The sequence below is a fragment of the Aythya marila genome, assembly GCF_965140915.1.
Source record: "Aythya marila genome assembly, chromosome: 2".
NCBI classification, from domain to species: Eukaryota; Metazoa; Chordata; class Aves; order Anseriformes; family Anatidae; genus Aythya; species Aythya marila.
In genome coordinates, this window is record NC_139043.1 from 147,822,934 (window position 1) to 147,841,610 (window position 18,677).

Below are 18,677 nucleotides of genomic sequence, written 5' to 3' on the forward strand. Positions count from 1 at the left end.
GAAAAGAATTACACAAATCTGTGCACATACTTGTATGCTTTTTAGAACTACTCTTACACCAGTGAGTAAGAAACACAAAGATGACGTTTATAAGACCACCACACCTTGACTAGCAGATTGGAATTTTCATTTTTCATGTGGTCAATTTACACATCAATCACAGGCACTGAATTATACTTTCGTAACTTGCTGTCAGCAGCCAGGTCTACCTATGTCACAGGTAGCTCTCCTTGAGACACATACTACACTGTCTTAGGACACTGAACCCTATGAGGCTTTGCAAATATCAGTTACAAGTATGTATAAATAAATGGTTGTGATTCCTTTTGCTTTCTATACTCAATTAGGAAGAGGCTCCCCAGAAGACCTACTTTTTTATTTGTTTTAAAACAAACAATGCATTAAAATGAACTCTGATCTTTAAGGAAATAAGCGATTTGTTGAAAATGTTTCACCCCTGATCCAAACACAACAGTGACACCTGTTTCCTCAAACAAGCAATCTTATAAAATACTTGCTTCCTTAACTCAATTTAATCCTAAACTACCATCAGGCTTGGCACCAGCTAAACCCTGCCGTAAAAGGGAAAATAATCTGACAGGTTGTTCTGCTTTAATGAAGTTACAATTCTGACGAGGTTTGTGCCTTTGGACTCCAGCCTTCTGAACGTTTTGCTAGGGTAACTTCATTGCTTCTCATTTAGAGGCTCTTTAAGCATAGATGATGAAGTAATAGCTAGCTCTGCTTCTTCATGATATATTTACGTTGATTCCAATTTCCTTCCCCAAAAAAGCATTACAAAAGAGACTCAAGGCATGAAAAAATTTGATCAATAAATAAAAATCAGTATAATTTCAGAGTAATTACTCAAACAAGGGAGGGGAGTGACGAGCTCGTCAGTATACATTTAACAAAGCAGAGTCTTCTGCTGCATCAGCAACCTTGATCCCAGTACTCCTTGTTTCTGAAGGTAACTTTTGAAAATGAGCACAATGGAACACTAAAGCTTAATTTCCTGGCTTTAAAAGCTAAAATATATCATGACATAAAACTGTAAGAGCCAAACTCAATCTTCAACATGTAATTACCCAGGCCTTTAACTAATACCATCAAGCACATCTCTCACACTTTTACCGTCACCTTACACATATCAAGTATGGCACCAGCTCCTTGCGATGCAGAACATCACCACTTTTTCTTTGAATACCAAATGACACTTAGATGGATTCAGCAAATATGGCAAGTCTGCTGTGCTACCAAGAACACAAACACAGCCTGTCCAGGCAAGGCAGATCTCACATTGAGCATGTCCACAAGCTCCATCTGCATATCTCCTGTGACGTGCATGATGTTACACATCCATCTCCATGCCCTGACCACACACATCTGTGGCCAGAGAAGGACTCCATCATCCTGCTTGAGGCACGTGTTTGTTACCACTACTATGCTTTGAACCTAAGGACTCTGGAATTGCAACACAGATGAAGTAACAAACAGTGACAGGACTATGTGGCTATCCTTACTAGTCCATCTATTGAAAAAGACACTTAACTAGTGGCCAGATGAATGTTTTGTGTTCCTACAGACTTGTGTGTCAGCACATAAACCTAGCAGAAAGGAAGAGAGTCAACCTGGAGGACCGAGACGATCCCTCTCTGCTATAGAGCTAACTTCTATGTCTACCTATATCAAGAGTGACACTGAAATGTTTTGTTTTTCCACAGCTACGGGTATGAGACCTCACATTAAAGCAGATAACATGAAATGTCAGGAGACATGGAAATTAAACTTTTGTCCTGCCGGACTGTGATCCGAGGCAACATTCCCTAGCTCAGGCCTCACTTCTGTAGGAGCAACAGGCAGATATTCTGGTACAAGTCATTCTGTCCATCCTGTTCAAAGGGTGAATTGTGTACGGGCAGCCACGAACGAAGCGTAGGAGGCTCAGTGAAGCCAAAGTATTTGTATGGCAGTAATGCATGCAGAAAACTAATGAAGAAACAGCTAGGATTTTACTTCATACAAAAGACTTTTTTTTTTTTTCCTAATTCACAGATTAGTTATATTTAGATAAATTTTCATCTTCCTTTTTATATAGAGATGTTTACCTTGACTGCTGAGACATCCCCTCAAACTTATTTGCAGCCTTAGTTGAAGGTGGGCCCAAATCATTACCTGAGGCGAAAAAAAACAATTACAAAAATGAACATTAGGATAACTGAAATACGATCAGCAGAGGGTGCAACTTAAAGCAAAGTCCAAAGTCTTTCAAGTATGCTCTATACAATGCCTGAAGATTTTAAAGATCATTCTTTGCTAACAATTTAGTAACTGAAAAAGCTACAGGGACCTCAATAATCCAATCTGACCTTTCATATAGCACATTTCAGAATTCACTGCTAGCTCACATCTGCTGTCAAGGGAAGACTGAATTACATTGCTGAGTTGATGCTGTAAGGCATTTGTTTTGAATACTGTGTTTCAATTTTCTCTGAAAAGGAGATACTGCAAGCCAGTATCCAAGTATATTTATGGCAGATGTTTACATTTTGAATTATAAGGCAAACCGTTATAAAAATCAACACAAATTTGATTTTATTCACAAAGTATCAACTTTCTAAGGATTGGTATTTTATCGTACAGAGTCATTAAATCAAAGGCTATTCTTTAAGCCTTGTTACCATAATGTTACCATAAATTGAACGTTAACTCATGGTAAAAACAAGATCCTGGGTATATTCAATTATATCAAAATGTAGTAAAATCCAAACCCACATTCTTCTCAGCTCCTTCAACAGAAAGCTTTTCTTTCATTAATCATTATCCAACTACTTTGTTTTAGTGTCTTTTTTGTTCCCCCTTCTCCCTTATGTTACAGCATATCTCAACAGCCTTAAAGCCAACTTCAAAAACGTTACATCTATTTCAGAGACAAAATTGACTAAAATGGCATTTAATGATCCGAGAATGCACAATACTTCCTATGCAAAAGAATGACATACCTTGCTAGATAGCATTCTTACTGCATTGAGGTCTAAATGAAACAGAGAAGGCTGAGCCTCCCTAAAAGTTTTTGTTTATATTAAAGAAAAAAAGAAAGGAGAAGTACAAAACATTTTTAAGACTAAAAACAAACTAAGCCTTTCACATATAGATCCTATGGAAAATAAAAATATCTCACGGTTGCTATGGAAATCCAGCATCATCAAAAAGACATTTCTAGAACATATGTGAATTGTAACTTAATTTGCTTAGACATAAGCTAAGGATTGTTCTGCTTGAAGCCTCAGCTAATGCACAGACTTGACAAAAGCTGAAATTCAAAATTACAAGAAATATAGCAACACAGAAAAGGAGCTTCTGAAAGGGAAAGCAGTGAGCATCTTACAACATTCTTACACCAAAGCCACAAAGGCTCGTATCTACAAGGGCCTTCCTCTTTTATAAACACAAAACTTAATACTTGCTTCAAATCCAAATGGACTTTGAAACAAGTTTTGTGCAGTTCTCAGCTAAGAAAAGGAGGAGAAAATGCCCCTCTTCTATCCACTGAAGTTTAGTCTATGTAGCATAGGCAGAAAGACAGAAGAAGCAATGTTCCACTACAAAAAAGCCTAACTCCACACTTGCACCTTCCTGTATTTTGGTTTCCTTCAATGGTTACCTGGTATTTTTTAAAAGAAAAGTTGACGCTAACTTAGCATTGGCTCCCACCACACCTTTCATTCTGTTAGTGTTACATTATGTAATATTCTAGTGTACGGTATTCTAGGAGTTGATTTGGACTTTAAACAAAAAAAAAAGTTTTTAAAGTCCAAGCTCTTCCTACGTCTTTACTTCCTCTGAAATAGTAGAGGACGACTATAGGAAACATTTTTCCTTATCCCAGATGTCTGAAAAAGTAGATAATCAAAAAGATTGCCATATTGTACTCCTTGAGAAAAAAGTTTCACTTTTCATTGGACTCTGTATTTCACTTCATATTAAATCCTAGATTAAGTCAGATAACATTCTACACGTGAGCACTACAGGATTTAACGCATGTAACTCACTTTGCTGGGGGAAGAAAAAGTGCTTTTATGCATTTATGATATTAATTTTGTGTTGACATGCAAATAGAAAGAGGACACTCCTAAGATACGAGTAGTGTATGAATGACCCCCTTATGGAAGTATTAGATTCCAGCTCAAAAATCTATGCATTTATGAAAATCCTGCCAGGAAGACTAAAATTACAGAAAATTACATAGGCTTAAGATTGATAGCTATAGGGAGAAGTTGACGGCATACAGAAACATTTATTGCAAAGAGGAAGAATTTGAGTAGAATGGAAAATAATTTCTAAAAAGCCTGTGTCAGAAAGGTATCCTGTTAAAAAAAAAAAAAAAAAAAAAGTGCTGTTTCTGTATAACTTCTGCTGGTAGAAGAACGCAAACCTATCCGTGTTTGCATACAGACAACATCACAAAACCTGAAAACGTAAGACAACACATCCCACCAGGTAGGTGTGAACACTGTACAGGAGAGACTTGGCACAGAGCCCCAGGCCACGAGCTGTTCTGGGAATCAGGTGAACTGCACAGACCCACCGGGGGGCATCCGCCCCCAAATCGAGATCCACCCAGACCAATTGGCTGGTCAGGGCAGCAGCAGGGGTGAGAGAACAGATGCAGAGAAGATGCAGCAGATGAGAGGGATGGGGTGAAGCAGCCTTGGAAGCTAAGGGTAGAGAGAGGGAGGCAGCAGAGGAGACTGAGCTGGGCCCCAGGGAAGCGTGGAATATTTTCAAGTTTTCTCAAGTGAGACTCAGATACAGAAGCCTGGAAGCTACAGTGCCCAAAGACAGAACTGTTGATTTATCTGAGCTGACATTACATCAAGCTGCAATCATCGGAAAGCAAGTACCAGGTGAAAGAAACCAAAGATCATATATCATCCAGCATAAAGGCTTTTCCCCTGCCCTTTTTGTTTTGCAGTTCAAAACTCACCCCAAGGAATTGGGCCCTTATTCTGGGGTCCATGAGGTAGTGGGCTTGGTGGGTCAGAGAGGGTTCTTTTGTGTCCTGGGGGTGGGGGAGGTGGTCTCTTCTTGGAAAGAGTGGAGCTGCCACTAGAGGTTTGAGTGCTTAGAGGGAGGGTTGAAGGAGGGCCTGCAAGATAACAAACAACCTTCTTACAAATACATGTGCATAAACAGCAAAGCAGCACCGAAAAAAAAATCACAGTCAGACCACAGTGAAGTGCAGCAAAGGACTAAAATCAAAAGACGAGCCATGCCAAAACACCGTTTGGATTCAACGACACATTCACCGCATTTGTAACCAGGTTAGCTGTGGGGAGATAAGCAACTTGACAATAAAACAACACGCATACTTATGTTTGAAAATACAGGATTAATCGCTCCAGGATTTCTAATTTCAGGTATCGTTTAAAAAAGATCTTAAAATGAAGTAACATTTAGCAATTGGGGTTTCACTTACTATTTACTCATACCAGAACAAAATAGCATCCTAGATGTTCAATTATGTGACTAGTTTTGTTGTTGTTGTTGTTGTTTTTTACCTCCTTTCTCTAGGGCATGACATACCAACTCTCTAAGAAAGTGGAGGGGGGAGGAAGGGTAGAGAAATGTATCTTCAAATTTTCTTTGCTTTGTATTTTGAAATAAACCAATTTTTTTCCTACAGTTATTTCCCATTTTTTTATTTCTTAAACACATTCTTAGAGCAATGAAAATTGTTGAATGCTGCATATATATAAATATATATGAGAAAGACCTTTTGATCAGGTTGAGATTAGATAGTTAAATTTGCTTGTAGGACCTTACACAGTCACCTAAACCCTGCATGTCCCCCAAATCAATGTTGGCACAACTATTAATCAATACAGCGTGTTCTACATGCCACAGGAACAGATACTACTTAAAAGAAAAAGTAACCCCGGGGAAGACAAGAGTTTTCCCTATTTAACTTCACCATTCACCTTCAAAATATCTTCAACAAGAAACTGAAGGAAGCAGGCAGCACAAGGCACAAGCATGCAGCGAGGAGACAACTGCTCAAGTCAGCCATCATTACTGCCAAAACAAATTATTTGTGACACTTATCTAATTTAGTTCTACATTACTTTAGATTAGCTTAAAGTTCATTTGTTTTTTTAATCTTCTCAACTAATAACACTTCCCTGCAGTCATGATCTTGCAGTAAATTCTGCATGTAAGAGAGCTTTGTTATCACAGACTGTGGATAAATGCAGAAGACTGACCAGACAGCCTTAAAAGCCAAGTTTATTTATATCTGAAATTTCATGTCTGTCATTGCATGCTTTGTAGCACTATACAATCAGCTTATTTCTGAAAACTCAGCTTATCTGAACAGCATTTGAGACAAGACTTTATTTTTTTTCATCAGCACATACCCTTAACCTGCACACAGAACTGGATTTGCATCTTTAAAAAAGATTTGTTTGATCTCTATAGGCAGACAGAAAAATACTGAAGTCTGCATTCCTTCCCAAATATGTACCATAAAAGTATTAAAATCAGTGAATTTTAGCAAAGATTATTCTTCATTAGCTGAAATACTGAACATTGAGAAAAGTAGCTTCAATTACCCCATAAACATGTGCACATTTGCCAAGTATTTTCAGCTGGTGACCTTCCTCTTTCTTCTTAACCTCAAATAAAATGTTAACAAGACTGCCCCTAACGATCCAATCTCTTCTAATCCAGAGTCAAGGCCTTTCACTGCTCAGCAGAATCTCTCACCCAAAACCCCAGCAGGTATTTTAGGCCTGGCTTTTTATTACTTGCTCTTTTGAATCGAATTATACATTTTTCAGTTATCCCTCTCTATTTAATATACTCCCAAGTTCACAAAATAATTAACAGAAGCAGCAAATGTAAATGCAAATTCGTAAGACTGTATGCTCTTTTTATTTTTTTTTCTGTGACCTTAAGTTATTTAAGAATGCAAACTAATTTAAAGCATGCATTTGAATGTTTCTCACATAAATAAATAAAATAAAAATACCGTACTGAAATTTGACAAGCAGTTACATACGTTCAAAATGTCTGCAAGTAGCCCTGGCTGGCAATTCATCCATTCTAGCATGCCACCACCTGGTGTCCCGTGCTGGGAACTACACTACAGCCTCACCGCGCAATGCTAGTCCTCCCCGTCCCTGCTGCAAACCACAAACCGTGCAAAGTTTGCTTAAAGAGAGAGAAAAAGTGCAGGAAATGCACTGAGGTAGTATTGCACATTTATCTGTTACAATAAAAACCTTCAGAATTGAAATAAACTTTGTACTTATTGCCAACAAAATGAAGAATTTTTCACTGTAACAATAACATTTAGTAGGATTAAGAACTCTTTCACTATGTTTATGAAGACGTATTTTACTCTTTGCATTAGTAAGATGTCGCCAGACATCAAAGTTTAAAAACACCCTCCTCTCGTTGCTTTAAAGCGTTCACACGGTATACAGCAATTACAGGAAAAGGTGTTAAGCTATTAAAAACAGGACATCTCTTCAGACTCCTGGCCTATGTTCCTATATTAATTTCACAGGCGAGTAAATAATAACTTTGAATTCATACACTAATGATCAGATGGTTGAAACACCACTTTCAAATGAACAGTAAACAAAGGAAATCTTCAAACGTCTTTTCAGAAAAAGGTATAAAGTCACATGATGTTTTGCATAAAACAGACATGGGGAATGTTCTCAGATCTAAATCAGTTTGGGGAAACAGCTGATGGAATAATAAAGAGATCTGATACTGTACTGTTTGTAAAATTATAAAGTATTTCATATCACATAAAGAAAATCTCAAAAAAAAAAGTTATTTTTTAAAATTAGCCTTATCTAAGTAATAATCAGAGCAGTTGCTTTTCTAGATCAAACATATTTTGTGATTCTAACCAGACAACAAGTAACCCAACCATTTCTTCTCCACAGTCATCATAACGATGTTTTCACACATCATTGTGAATTTCACGTTTCACAAAAAACATCTTCCTCCCAAAGGCCAAAAAAACAAAGAACCCTCTTAACCTTTAATTTTGTTTCCACCGGGCTCTCCCCTTCAGTGAGCTGGGCAGTTGCTTTCAGAATGAAGTACAAGCTATTGGCAACTTTTATGACTTTCATCCATTACAAGAACCAGATTCACGTGTGAACAGACCATATAATCTTAAATATTATACTACAGGAAATAACTGGAAAGAAGTCTGCAATTAATAGTGCACTGCGCTTCAGCTTTTGTGCCGTTAGTATATTATCTATTCGTGTACAGGTGAAAACATGCAAAGCTGTTACCATCCACTCAAGAAATGGTGGGTTTATAGTGTAAAAACCTCACATTTCTATGCGTTTTTTTTTTTTTTACCACTTAATGAGAGAGATGGAAGAACCAGTATTCCAGTTAATGGTAGAACAGGTACTGAAAAGGAAAGTAAGTTTATATTAAAAATTGTATTTTTATTAACAAATGTTGGTGTTTTTATTTTTCAAGTTCTAATGATTGACACTTTTTGCATAGATATAACTAAAAGCCTTCTTCATTTTGTCTTACTTTAGACCATAATTAAAGAAATTGATCAGTCAATGCAAACAAGAAAGCTAGGAATACAAACTGATTCAATATTAGCACCTGAAAAGCCAATGCTAGAACCCATCCTGTTTAAAAAAAAAGTACCAAAATTTACATTAAACAAATATACAGTTTGGGTTGCTGCCTGAACAGAAGAAAAGCAACACTTGCCAGTTATCTCACCCTTTTTATTATGGTACTAAAAAAATGCAAAATTGGACTGGAATAACTATTATTTGATTTTTTTTTTTTTCTTCACATTTCTGTAGATGTGTTGTAGTAACTTTTGGTTAAGTCTTTATATGCAAGAGACCTGTAGAATCTTGACAGCATTCAAAAGAAACAGATGAAACTGAATGACCTCAAAGGCTGAAGTAAGATTATTTAAGAAATATTAAATATAACAATGTAATGGACAATGTTAAAATTCTAGAAAAAAAACACTGTCATTACACTTCCCAGTCCCTTGTAATCCAGAAGGTTTATTGAAACAGAAAGGTATAGAGAAGGGCTAGCATGATGAACAAACAACTTGAATTATAGCAAAATAAAAATACTCTATTAGAAAAAAAAGAGCTGTTAGATTTGCTTAGTCTAACAAAACAAAGACAGAGACTTGTATGATGTCTCTCCAGGCAGCAGCACCTTGATACAGACAACGAAAGAAAAATCACTGAAGGTAAACAATAATGTTGATACATGAAGTAATCTACCGGGCTTCAGGAGACTTCTAATCTTATGAGCAATGCAGTCAGGCAACTTGTAGAAGTCACTACTGAGTTAATTTGTTTAGAAACGGAGTCTGATCAAGAAAAGCAGCAGATTATCTGACATGGTATCTGGAACCACAGAGGTGTCCTCCAGTTTTATGTACCTACTACTAGACCTGCAAGAGAGTGTAAATGCTTCAAAGCCTGCAAATTTTAAGATCCAAATTTCCTGACGTTAAATTGATCCCTGACCTCCATATTCAACCCACACGAGAGAAACAGGGAAGACCACTGAAGACCAATTAACTTTCATTTAAAATTAAGGAAACCTGGCTTAGGTTTTCTAACCCTTCTACAAAACCAGCAATGTTGCCCTCACTTTGGATTTGCAATTAAGCTTCTGCAAGGGTTTCTTTAGCTATTGTTCTGATTCATTCACCTACTTAAAGACATAATGCAGCCATAAGCTGGAAAGTTTAATGAAAAATATGATTTTCAAACAGTTACTGATCACAGACGACTGTCAAGACAACTAAGTTGAACCTCAATAAGGTTAAACCAACTACTGGAAAAAGCATAACCATGGTGGCTTATGCAGCTACCGTACTCATTCTGCATTCTTTATTCTCTTAAGATTAATTAAATCCATAGCAGAAAATGTGAAAAGTAAGATGTATCCATAAACAAGCTGCTTTAGTGTAGAATACATTGGCTTAGCCAATATTCGTTATCTGTTAAGGCTCACTCATCCTCCTTCGCACAGGTACAGCTGAGAGGCAGGCACATCTGTTGTGCTGCAGGAGCCTTCACTTCAACACTGACAGCAAACGCCTAAGGAGCAGTGAAAACAATCATTCTGTCTCGCTGCTTTGTGAATGTAAATAAACCTGAAGACAAATAATCTTGGCTCCAGCAGTTGTTTTTTTGTTTGTTTGTTTGTTAAGAGTTATCAAACTAGAAAATTTGGACTTACATTACAATGATGTATGGATAAACTTTTAAAAAAAGTCCCATATACACATACTCCAACAAGTTTACTTCCATCCATACCATTTTTTGTTGAATCAAACTATTTTTTAGACATCATATCCACTAAAAAACATGGGTAAGAGTGGTGTGCATTACATTAATTGCTTTAAACTCACCTTCTTTCCCCAACACAGAGTTCAGACTCGATGGCTTCCACTCCGCTGTGATATCTCATCAAACACCATGGAACCTTCCTACCAATGAACTTCACTGGCAAATGAAGCCAGTTTACAGAAGGCTAAAGGGAGGTGGTTTTGTTTAAATACAAAACATGTTCTGGAGAGATTTATCATCTGTATATCCCAAAGGATATAAGACATTATGAAACTTTCAAAATGTCTCCTTCTAAAACAGGGATCTCTTCAGCTATTAACCACTCCCTACAGACTGTCTCCATGACCTAGCAGTGTCCCATGGTATCTGTTGGGGCCTTGCAGCAGAACAGGAACAAGTAAGAGTTTACATGTGGGGACAGAAGGTAAGTTTAAATTTAGATTCTATATGGTAAAATACAGTAAGGTTTTCTTAATCAAATAAGAGAAGATTTATTTCACCTACCTAACAAAACCAGATTTGATAATCAAACTTGTATACTTAACTTTGATGTAAGGGATACACTGTTACTACATCAAAAACCCATCAGATTAAATTTTGAAGGACTATTTTTTCCCTATAGAAACAAAATTTTGAAACAGTCTGACACAATTAAGATGTGTCAGTGTCTTATGAAGCAGAGATACTCTGATTTTTTTCTCTTGTAAGTGATGTGTTCGGGGAAGTGTGTGGGGTTTTTTTGGTGGTGGGGGTAGATAAGGTGCAACGATACCACTAGAATAACTCTTCCACACAGATGAATGTTCTTCGTATTTACCATTTCGTTCCCCTGTCCTTTTGAGTCTTTAAGTTATTCCTGTAATTAAATTATTCCTACACAGACAGTGCAGATTTAGGTATTTAATGGATATTTCTAAACAATGATTAAATACTTTATGATGTTATTCAACGGAAACCAACCCCCCAAAAAACATTACTCACAGCCTGAAATTCTGACATATCTGAAGCAGAGAAGTCCAGTGACTTTAACTTAACAATAGTTCCATCTAATCTATCCCTCAGAAAGTAAATCTGGCACTTTCCACTTGGATGTAGTATTTAACATCACTATTATCATTAGAAGGCAATGGGTCTCTACTTTGTGATAATATCATATTATATTGTTGCAATATGAATAAGGATTTCTTGTGTATACTCCAAGACATGAAAACACAAAAGAATTCAAATTGTCATTTTTTCATTTGATTTTATTTTTAGTTTCACGATTGTGTTGATGCACTCATCTGGCAAACAGTTTGCAGAAACACCTAGGAAAATACTTATTTCTGAAACTTGATTATATACTTGGAATGAAATATGCAGGCAAATATTCACCTTCCTGGAAAAAAGACAATTTTCTGAATACATCCATATTAGAGCTATAATGCTAAAGAAATTATGTTCTTTATAATCCCTTGAAGCTGACAACATACTAAATACATATACTAAGTAGAGACAGATGCAAGACGAGCTCCTTAACCTTCTGAAGGAAACGGGATTGACAATTAGTCAGGATTCCAACTCTTGTAACTTTTATAATGACACACACACACACAAAAAAAGAAGTTATTCTGGGTCAGACTGAAGGAACAGCTATGCCAATATTCTGTGTCTGGCAATGGAAACTCAGTAGCAGTCATTAGACAGAGAATATAAAAAAAAAAAAAAAAGTGGGGTGGGAGGGAGGGGAAAGGTTATAAACTTGTAATGCCCACAGGAAGCTCAACACAGTGAAGTCACAAGCAGTACAAATGAGTCCCCAAATGAAACTGATATAAAGAAGTTCAGACTGTGAAATCTGATGTGAAAAAAGTATGTATGCCCTGGCAAAATTGCTTTGCCTTTTAATGGAAAACAAGCCTGTATAAAAAGCAGAGCCAAGGGATTCTGAAGTTGCCAGTACATGACAAAGACTGATGGTGGAACAGTAGTTCTTAAGTCCAGCATCTGAATTGTATAAAAACTGACATTTGATGTCAAACAACTCTGTTCTGTCCATTTTACTCCTTTACTTTTCTGAGAGCTTTTCACCATTATTTCTGAGAACAAAGTTGACTACAAGTTAAGAAAAGAAATATGAATTTACAGCAGTGCTAACAAAAGAGGCACTACCACTCAAGCCTTAAACTATGTTGAAGCCTTTGTAACAACCACTTCTCTCTAACAAGTCTACTACAGAAGCACAATTCAGTTATTTCTAAATTAAGAAAAATAAAAAGATGATTTTTTTCTCTAAAGCTATATTTGCATAAATTATGGAACAACACCTGTTATATTTCCTCTAACTTCAAAATTAATACTTATTTACAGATAAAATCATAGAATGGTTTGGGTTGGAAGGGACCTTAAAGATCACACAGTACTAATCTCCCTTTTCCATGGGCAGGGACACCTCTCACCAGACCAGGTTGCCCAAATCCCCATCCACCCTGGCCTTGAACATATCCAGGGATGGGGCACCCACAGCTTCTCTGGGCAGCCTGTGCCAGTGCCTCACCAGCCTCTGAGGGAAGAATTCCTTCCTTAGAAAGATAGGTATGTTACAGAACCACTATCTACATGACAGAACCACAACAGCAAGACTAAGTCTCACGTAAAAGTAAATTCTCTTCCCTTTCAAGCACTACCAAAAATGTCACTATTATTAATCACAGGAGAAAATGTAACTCACTCATTTTGACTGAATGAAGATTGAAAAATCAACCTGTAGCACAAATACTCCTTATGGGTAATTCTACAAAACCTTCTTGCCCTCTGCCAGAGGCTATATCCTATAGCCTCTGCCAGAGGCATCATCCTATAGCACTACAAAACAGCAACCTTTTACTAAGAGACCCATATTCTTGTGAATAAAACTGGTTTAAAGTGTTTCTCCAAAATATAAGAATAATTTCTACATAAAATGAATCAACTTCTATTTAGCAAATTATTATTTTATTATTACAACATACATGAATGAATGAAAGATGAATGAGTCCATCCATCACAAAGTGCCCTTTGATTTTGAGAACATGCATTGAATCATATTAAAACATCAACATAATAAGAGAACTATGCTACATCTTGAAAAACTGTAATGCATTTGATTAAAGGAAGGACAGCTGTGGAAAAATTACTGCTTGCAAACAGTTTCAGAACAGACTTACCTTTGCCAGCATTTCTAGGAGGAAGAGGAGGAGCATCTGCAGTTGGAGAAGTGGGTGAATCTGTGCTTGTAGAAGCAAAAATTTGATTGGTAAAAGCTCCATAGGAGAGTCTCTGTTTGTCTCTAGGAGTGCTAAATCCAGGAAGAGTCATTTTGTCTTGGGGGGAAATACTTGAAGAGTGACAAAAACTTTGGGGTCTTGGAGATCTTTCTTTTTTTATAGGACTAGGCTGTAAATAGAAAGACAAATATATTATACAGGTGTCTAAATACTAGATATAGTTCATATGTTCAGGAAAGAATAAAACAGAACATATTCTAGCAGACACGAGCGTAACTTTATTGTACAAATAACCCCATGTTCCTTTCTTTCTCAGGATCAAACCTAGAAGATCCTTTCCTCTGTAACTGATAAAGATTGTAGAATCAACAAATCTATACACAGAATTATTACTAAAGCAGTAAATATATAATGTATTAAATAATACACTAATAAAAACCCAGTAGTTTTCAGATTGTAACAGTAATTGTTAGTTCAAATAGCACTTTACTCAGACCAGACACTTAACTACAAAGATCAACAACACCCATTAATACATATTTAAAATTAAACAACCATTCCTGACACATGAGATTTGTTTACTGAAGCAGCAATATATTCAGTGGTATGGCTCATCTTTGAAGTGTATATAACTGTTCTTAACAGCTGCAAACAGAGCTACACAATCTGCCTCATTCTAGCTCTGGTTCAGGCAGGTTTATTACCTCCAGTATAGCATTAGTCATCCTCCTGAGGATCCTTGCACAGATTAACATTTTGTTCTCTACTGTCCTTGAGGATATGTAAATTATTTGGGTTTCTGAATTTTTCAGTCCCAAATGTGTTTAACTTTATTATCTGTGAAATTTCTTTCTACAGCACCTATGTAAAATATGAGAGGTGTATTCCCATTTACTACAGAAACAGAGCACAGAGTAATTAACTCACTTGCTAAAGTAGGACATTGAAGCTAAGTTTTGACATCTTCTCAGATGGCAATTATCCTATGCCCTCAAGTTCTGTCTTTTCATTACTTCTTTTTAAATCAGGAATAAATTGCACAGCGCAGTTTTTGAAAAAATACATAAAGTTACTGATTCAACAATTAGGATTTTTTTTGTTAACTTATGGAAGAAGTAAATATGCAAGATGTGGATTTCCTTCAGCTAAAAATGTAAAACCTAGAATTCTGAAGGGAATAGTGACCACAAAGTAATCTACGTTTATTGATTTGTATTCTCTTGTATGTCTTGTCAAAGCAAAACTTCTGAACCTCAAGCCTAAAATAATTAGGTTGACAAAGTGCATTTAAAAAGCACTCTGGCAGTCTTTAAGCAGACCTTAAAACTAACTTCTCTCCACAGCCCCCACAGTATCTGTAAGGAAAAAAAAAAGTTAAAATGGATATCAAGTTTTCACTCATTTCCACCGAATGGAAACACTATCAGCTTTTTGCAAAGTCATATCAGTAACTCATGTTTACCTTATCATCTAAGTCATCGTCACTTTCATCAATTTCTTCCTGCCGAAGATTCCATTCATACTCTACGTGGACATGTGGGTTTAGCTTTCCTGCCTTGGCTTGAGAAAGCTGAAAAAGTAATTCATATTAGAATACTTGCTCTTCCTTCAGTGTCAATGAAGTTAGCTTTGTAATAGCAAGCAATTAATGGAAATATTTAGTTTTAACATTTCCGAGACACTACAAAGAAAATTTCAATCAAGGCAATCATACAAACCTCCTCTATTTATTTGAGGTACTGAAGAACTGCTAAAATCCAAAAAAAAAGGAGGATTTTATAAATATGTGTAGAAGATGTCATGTTTGGCAAGCATTTGAAAAGATGGTATGGAGAAAACATACATGCACAAAAGCAGTATGCATCTGGAGACTTCCTTTCCAAAACAGAAGGGCAAAAACTGTTTATGAAGTCTTGTACCTAAGACTACTACCTCTCTAAACTCACAGTCCTTGTGTTGGAATCACAGCGAAGGTACCTATCCTATTTAAGTATTCAAATGTTCTTTACCTTCTTCTCACTGGGATTAGGCCAATTCCTCTACTTTGCCAGTCCAAACAATGTATTCACATTCTTTAAAAATCTACTACTACTTCAGTGATCAGAAAAAAAATGCAGTTCATGGTTATTCTGAGGATATAAATCTTCTGAAGTAAATTCATTGATTTCCCGTCATTATTTATTCCTTCACATGCTTTAAACGTAGGCTACTAAGAATCATAGAAGAGCTTGCGTTGGAAGGGACCTTAAAGACCATCTAGTTCCAAACCCCTGCCATGGGCAGGGATCCCACCCACTAGATCAGGTTGCCCAAAGCCCAATCCAGCCTGGCGTTGAACACTTCCAGGGGATGGGGCATCCACAGCTTCTCTGGGCAACCTGTGCCAGTGCCTCACCGCCCTCTGAGTAAAGAATTTCCTCTTAATCTCTAATCTAAATCTCCCCTCTTCTAGTTTAAAACCATTCCTCATTATCTGGCTGAGCAAAAAGTTGCTCAGTGTCTTTTTTATGATCCCCCTTTAAGTACTGAAAAGCTGCAATGAGGTCCTCCCAGAACCTTCTCTTCTCCAGGCTGAACAGCCCCGGTTCTTTCAGCCTGTCTCCATAGGAGAGGTGCTCCAGCCCCTGATCATCTTCGTGGCCCTCCTCTGGGCCTGCTCTAACAGCCCCACATCCTTCTTGGGCTGGGGGTCCCAAACCTAGATGCAGGGCTCCAAGTTGGGCCTCACAAGAGCAGAGCAGAGGGGGACAATCCCCTCCCTCAACCCTGCTGGCCACCCCTCTGGTGATGCAGCCCGGGACACAGTTTGGCCTTCTGGGCTGCAAGCATGCAGCTTGCAGTGCTTGGTACTAACTGATTCAGGAGAGGCTGTAGCCAAAAAAGATCTTTTCTAAATAAAATTTGCAAGAGAACATATTTACAATATCTTATGCAAGTATTAGTAATTATCAGTAAGTAACTAATTCAGTTGAAATTTAATGTAATTACACAGTTAAGACTCCAAGCAACAGAAATTAGCTCAGTAGATCTATTATTTTGCAAGCATTTAGATATTTCTTATTTCATCTTTTGTTTTTGCCCATGGCAAACAAGATGCTCACTCATTTCTGTTTCACTCCTACCCTCATCTCATTGTTATTTCTGAGAAAAATGCTGATAATTTTGCTCTTCAAGAATGGAAGATATGGAAATAATTAAATGAAGCAGAGCATTTACACTAACTATAATAGATTGAGGTATTTGCAGAATTTCAATTACAATAATCAATGCAATTATTTGCTAGATAAATTCACTGATAAAATCCATTTTTTTTTGTGTTTCTTCTTTAATACAATCAACTACTTCACTTTAATGGCAGATATTACTTTCTTAAGTATACTTTGCAAAGAAAAAAAATCCATTCCAACTGGATGTTGTAGAGCAGACCTGTTTTTCAGCTGCTGGAACACTCAAAACACTGGAAACTGCTTACAGCAGACATGGGAGTACTTGAGATGTCAGCAAGAGTACCACCTGATAAACCACTGGAAAATGTGGACTTGCGTATATAAAAAAAGAAAAGATTGTGAATTGTGAAGGACAAGCTCTCTTGATTGTGTAACAACTAATATATGACAAGAGCCTTTCATTGTCAAATGAGAGGTATTAAGTTCACTAGCTGCAGAGAACAAATAAATATCCTCTCTGGATTGTCAAAATGAGGCAGAAAAGGGCTGAGAAATACTAGCAAGCAGCCTACCGTTTTGCAAATTCTTCTGGCTTTGTCTTGTATGTGACATTTCCACAGTACTTAAGCTTTTAAATCCCTTAATAATACTTAAATTCACTTGCCTGCTAAATGCATGCTAGTCTGGAGCACATTAGAAGGCTAAGAACAAACAAGCTTGTTGCTCTGATCTAGAAACCTTATTCCTGGCTAACTGTTTCAGAAGAGCACCTGGGAAACATCTTTTAAATCTAACACTTCCTTCCTCAAATAATTAAGTATTTCCAGTAGAAGTAAGTTTTTACCGAAACTGTTACAAAGAAAATGATTGTTACATTGCAAAGTTAAAAAAAAAAATAAAAAAAAAATCTGTGGTAGGGCCTTCAGATCACAGCATAGCCAGCTGGGAGAGAAGTTTGAAATACAGTGAAAGGTATATCTTAAGTAGATCACATCTTTAAAAAAAGTGAACTTTTCCCCCACCCACCCCATTCTTACCAGTTCCTCACATTGGACAGCTTTCAGTCTTTTTGCCGTGTCTAGAGCTGTCTCTCCAGCTTGGTTTACTGCAAAATCAACAATAAGAAAGAGCAATTATTTGAGAAGTTTAAAGGATCGATTCATCATGTTTCGCTATTCTTAGCAGAGTAACTTCTAAAAGTTTTCAGAGCATCTATTTACTCTACAGCAGCTGCAGCTCTAAGACTCCACTTTAATTGCTCATGCATTTCATGTATCATCAGGTTCTTTCTGAACAGCAGCATCTGCTGGGACAGTTCCCAAATCCCTCCTAACCATCTTAACAGAGAATACACAGAAATTTATTCAAGTGAGTTTTACTGGCAAGGGAGTTGAGTGGAGCTTGAAATGACTAAGTAGGAAAAGCAAGCAGACAGAGTAAGATAGCTCAAAAGAGAGAACTTCTAAAATAAAAAGAAAAATGCCTATGTTGATCCAAGCACATTTTACTCAAAGTGATTAACACAAAGTGGTATGAAACCTGAATTTGCAGACAGAAGTTTTATTCTAAGTTGATATTAACAAACTTTCTAGCTATTTTATATTTATGAAGACTGTAAAATCTTTTACATTTTAAAATAACTCCTGGCAGAAAGGTGATTTTAGTGACTGAGCACTGGAAACAATCAAACTGAGGCCTCGTAGGTAAATATCTCTATGTGTTATGTTATACATAGAATGCCAATCATTAATTCTAGAAAATAAAAAGCAGTCAGCTCAAAAGGCCACATTCAATAACTATGCATTCGAGGAGGTTTTATACAAATTTGAAAGAATTAAGATCCCTGGAGGAAGAGAGGGCTCCTTACTGAACGATCT

General features: G+C 36.8%; 1 protein-coding gene across 2 annotated transcripts in view; it reads right to left on the bottom strand.

Annotated features, from left to right (window-relative positions):
* ASAP1 (ArfGAP with SH3 domain, ankyrin repeat and PH domain 1) overlaps nucleotides 1–18,677 on the bottom strand; it is a 146,072-nt gene that overhangs the window by 12,377 nt on the left and 115,018 nt on the right. The window contains exons 22-27 of one of the 2 annotated variants that reach the window (XM_082753026.1): nucleotides 17,838–17,905; nucleotides 15,096–15,203; nucleotides 13,574–13,802; nucleotides 8,392–8,445; nucleotides 4,988–5,149; nucleotides 2,109–2,175 (exon numbers count right to left, since the gene is read on the bottom strand). In XM_082753026.1, the coding sequence (XP_082609152.1) occupies nucleotides 2,109–2,175; nucleotides 4,988–5,149; nucleotides 8,392–8,445; nucleotides 13,574–13,802; nucleotides 15,096–15,203; nucleotides 17,838–17,905 (688 nt within the window). The remainder of the gene's footprint in view (nucleotides 1–2,108; nucleotides 2,176–4,987; nucleotides 5,150–8,391; nucleotides 8,446–13,573; nucleotides 13,803–15,095; nucleotides 15,204–17,837; nucleotides 17,906–18,677) is intronic. The other variant, XM_082753027.1, reaches the window with a different exon arrangement.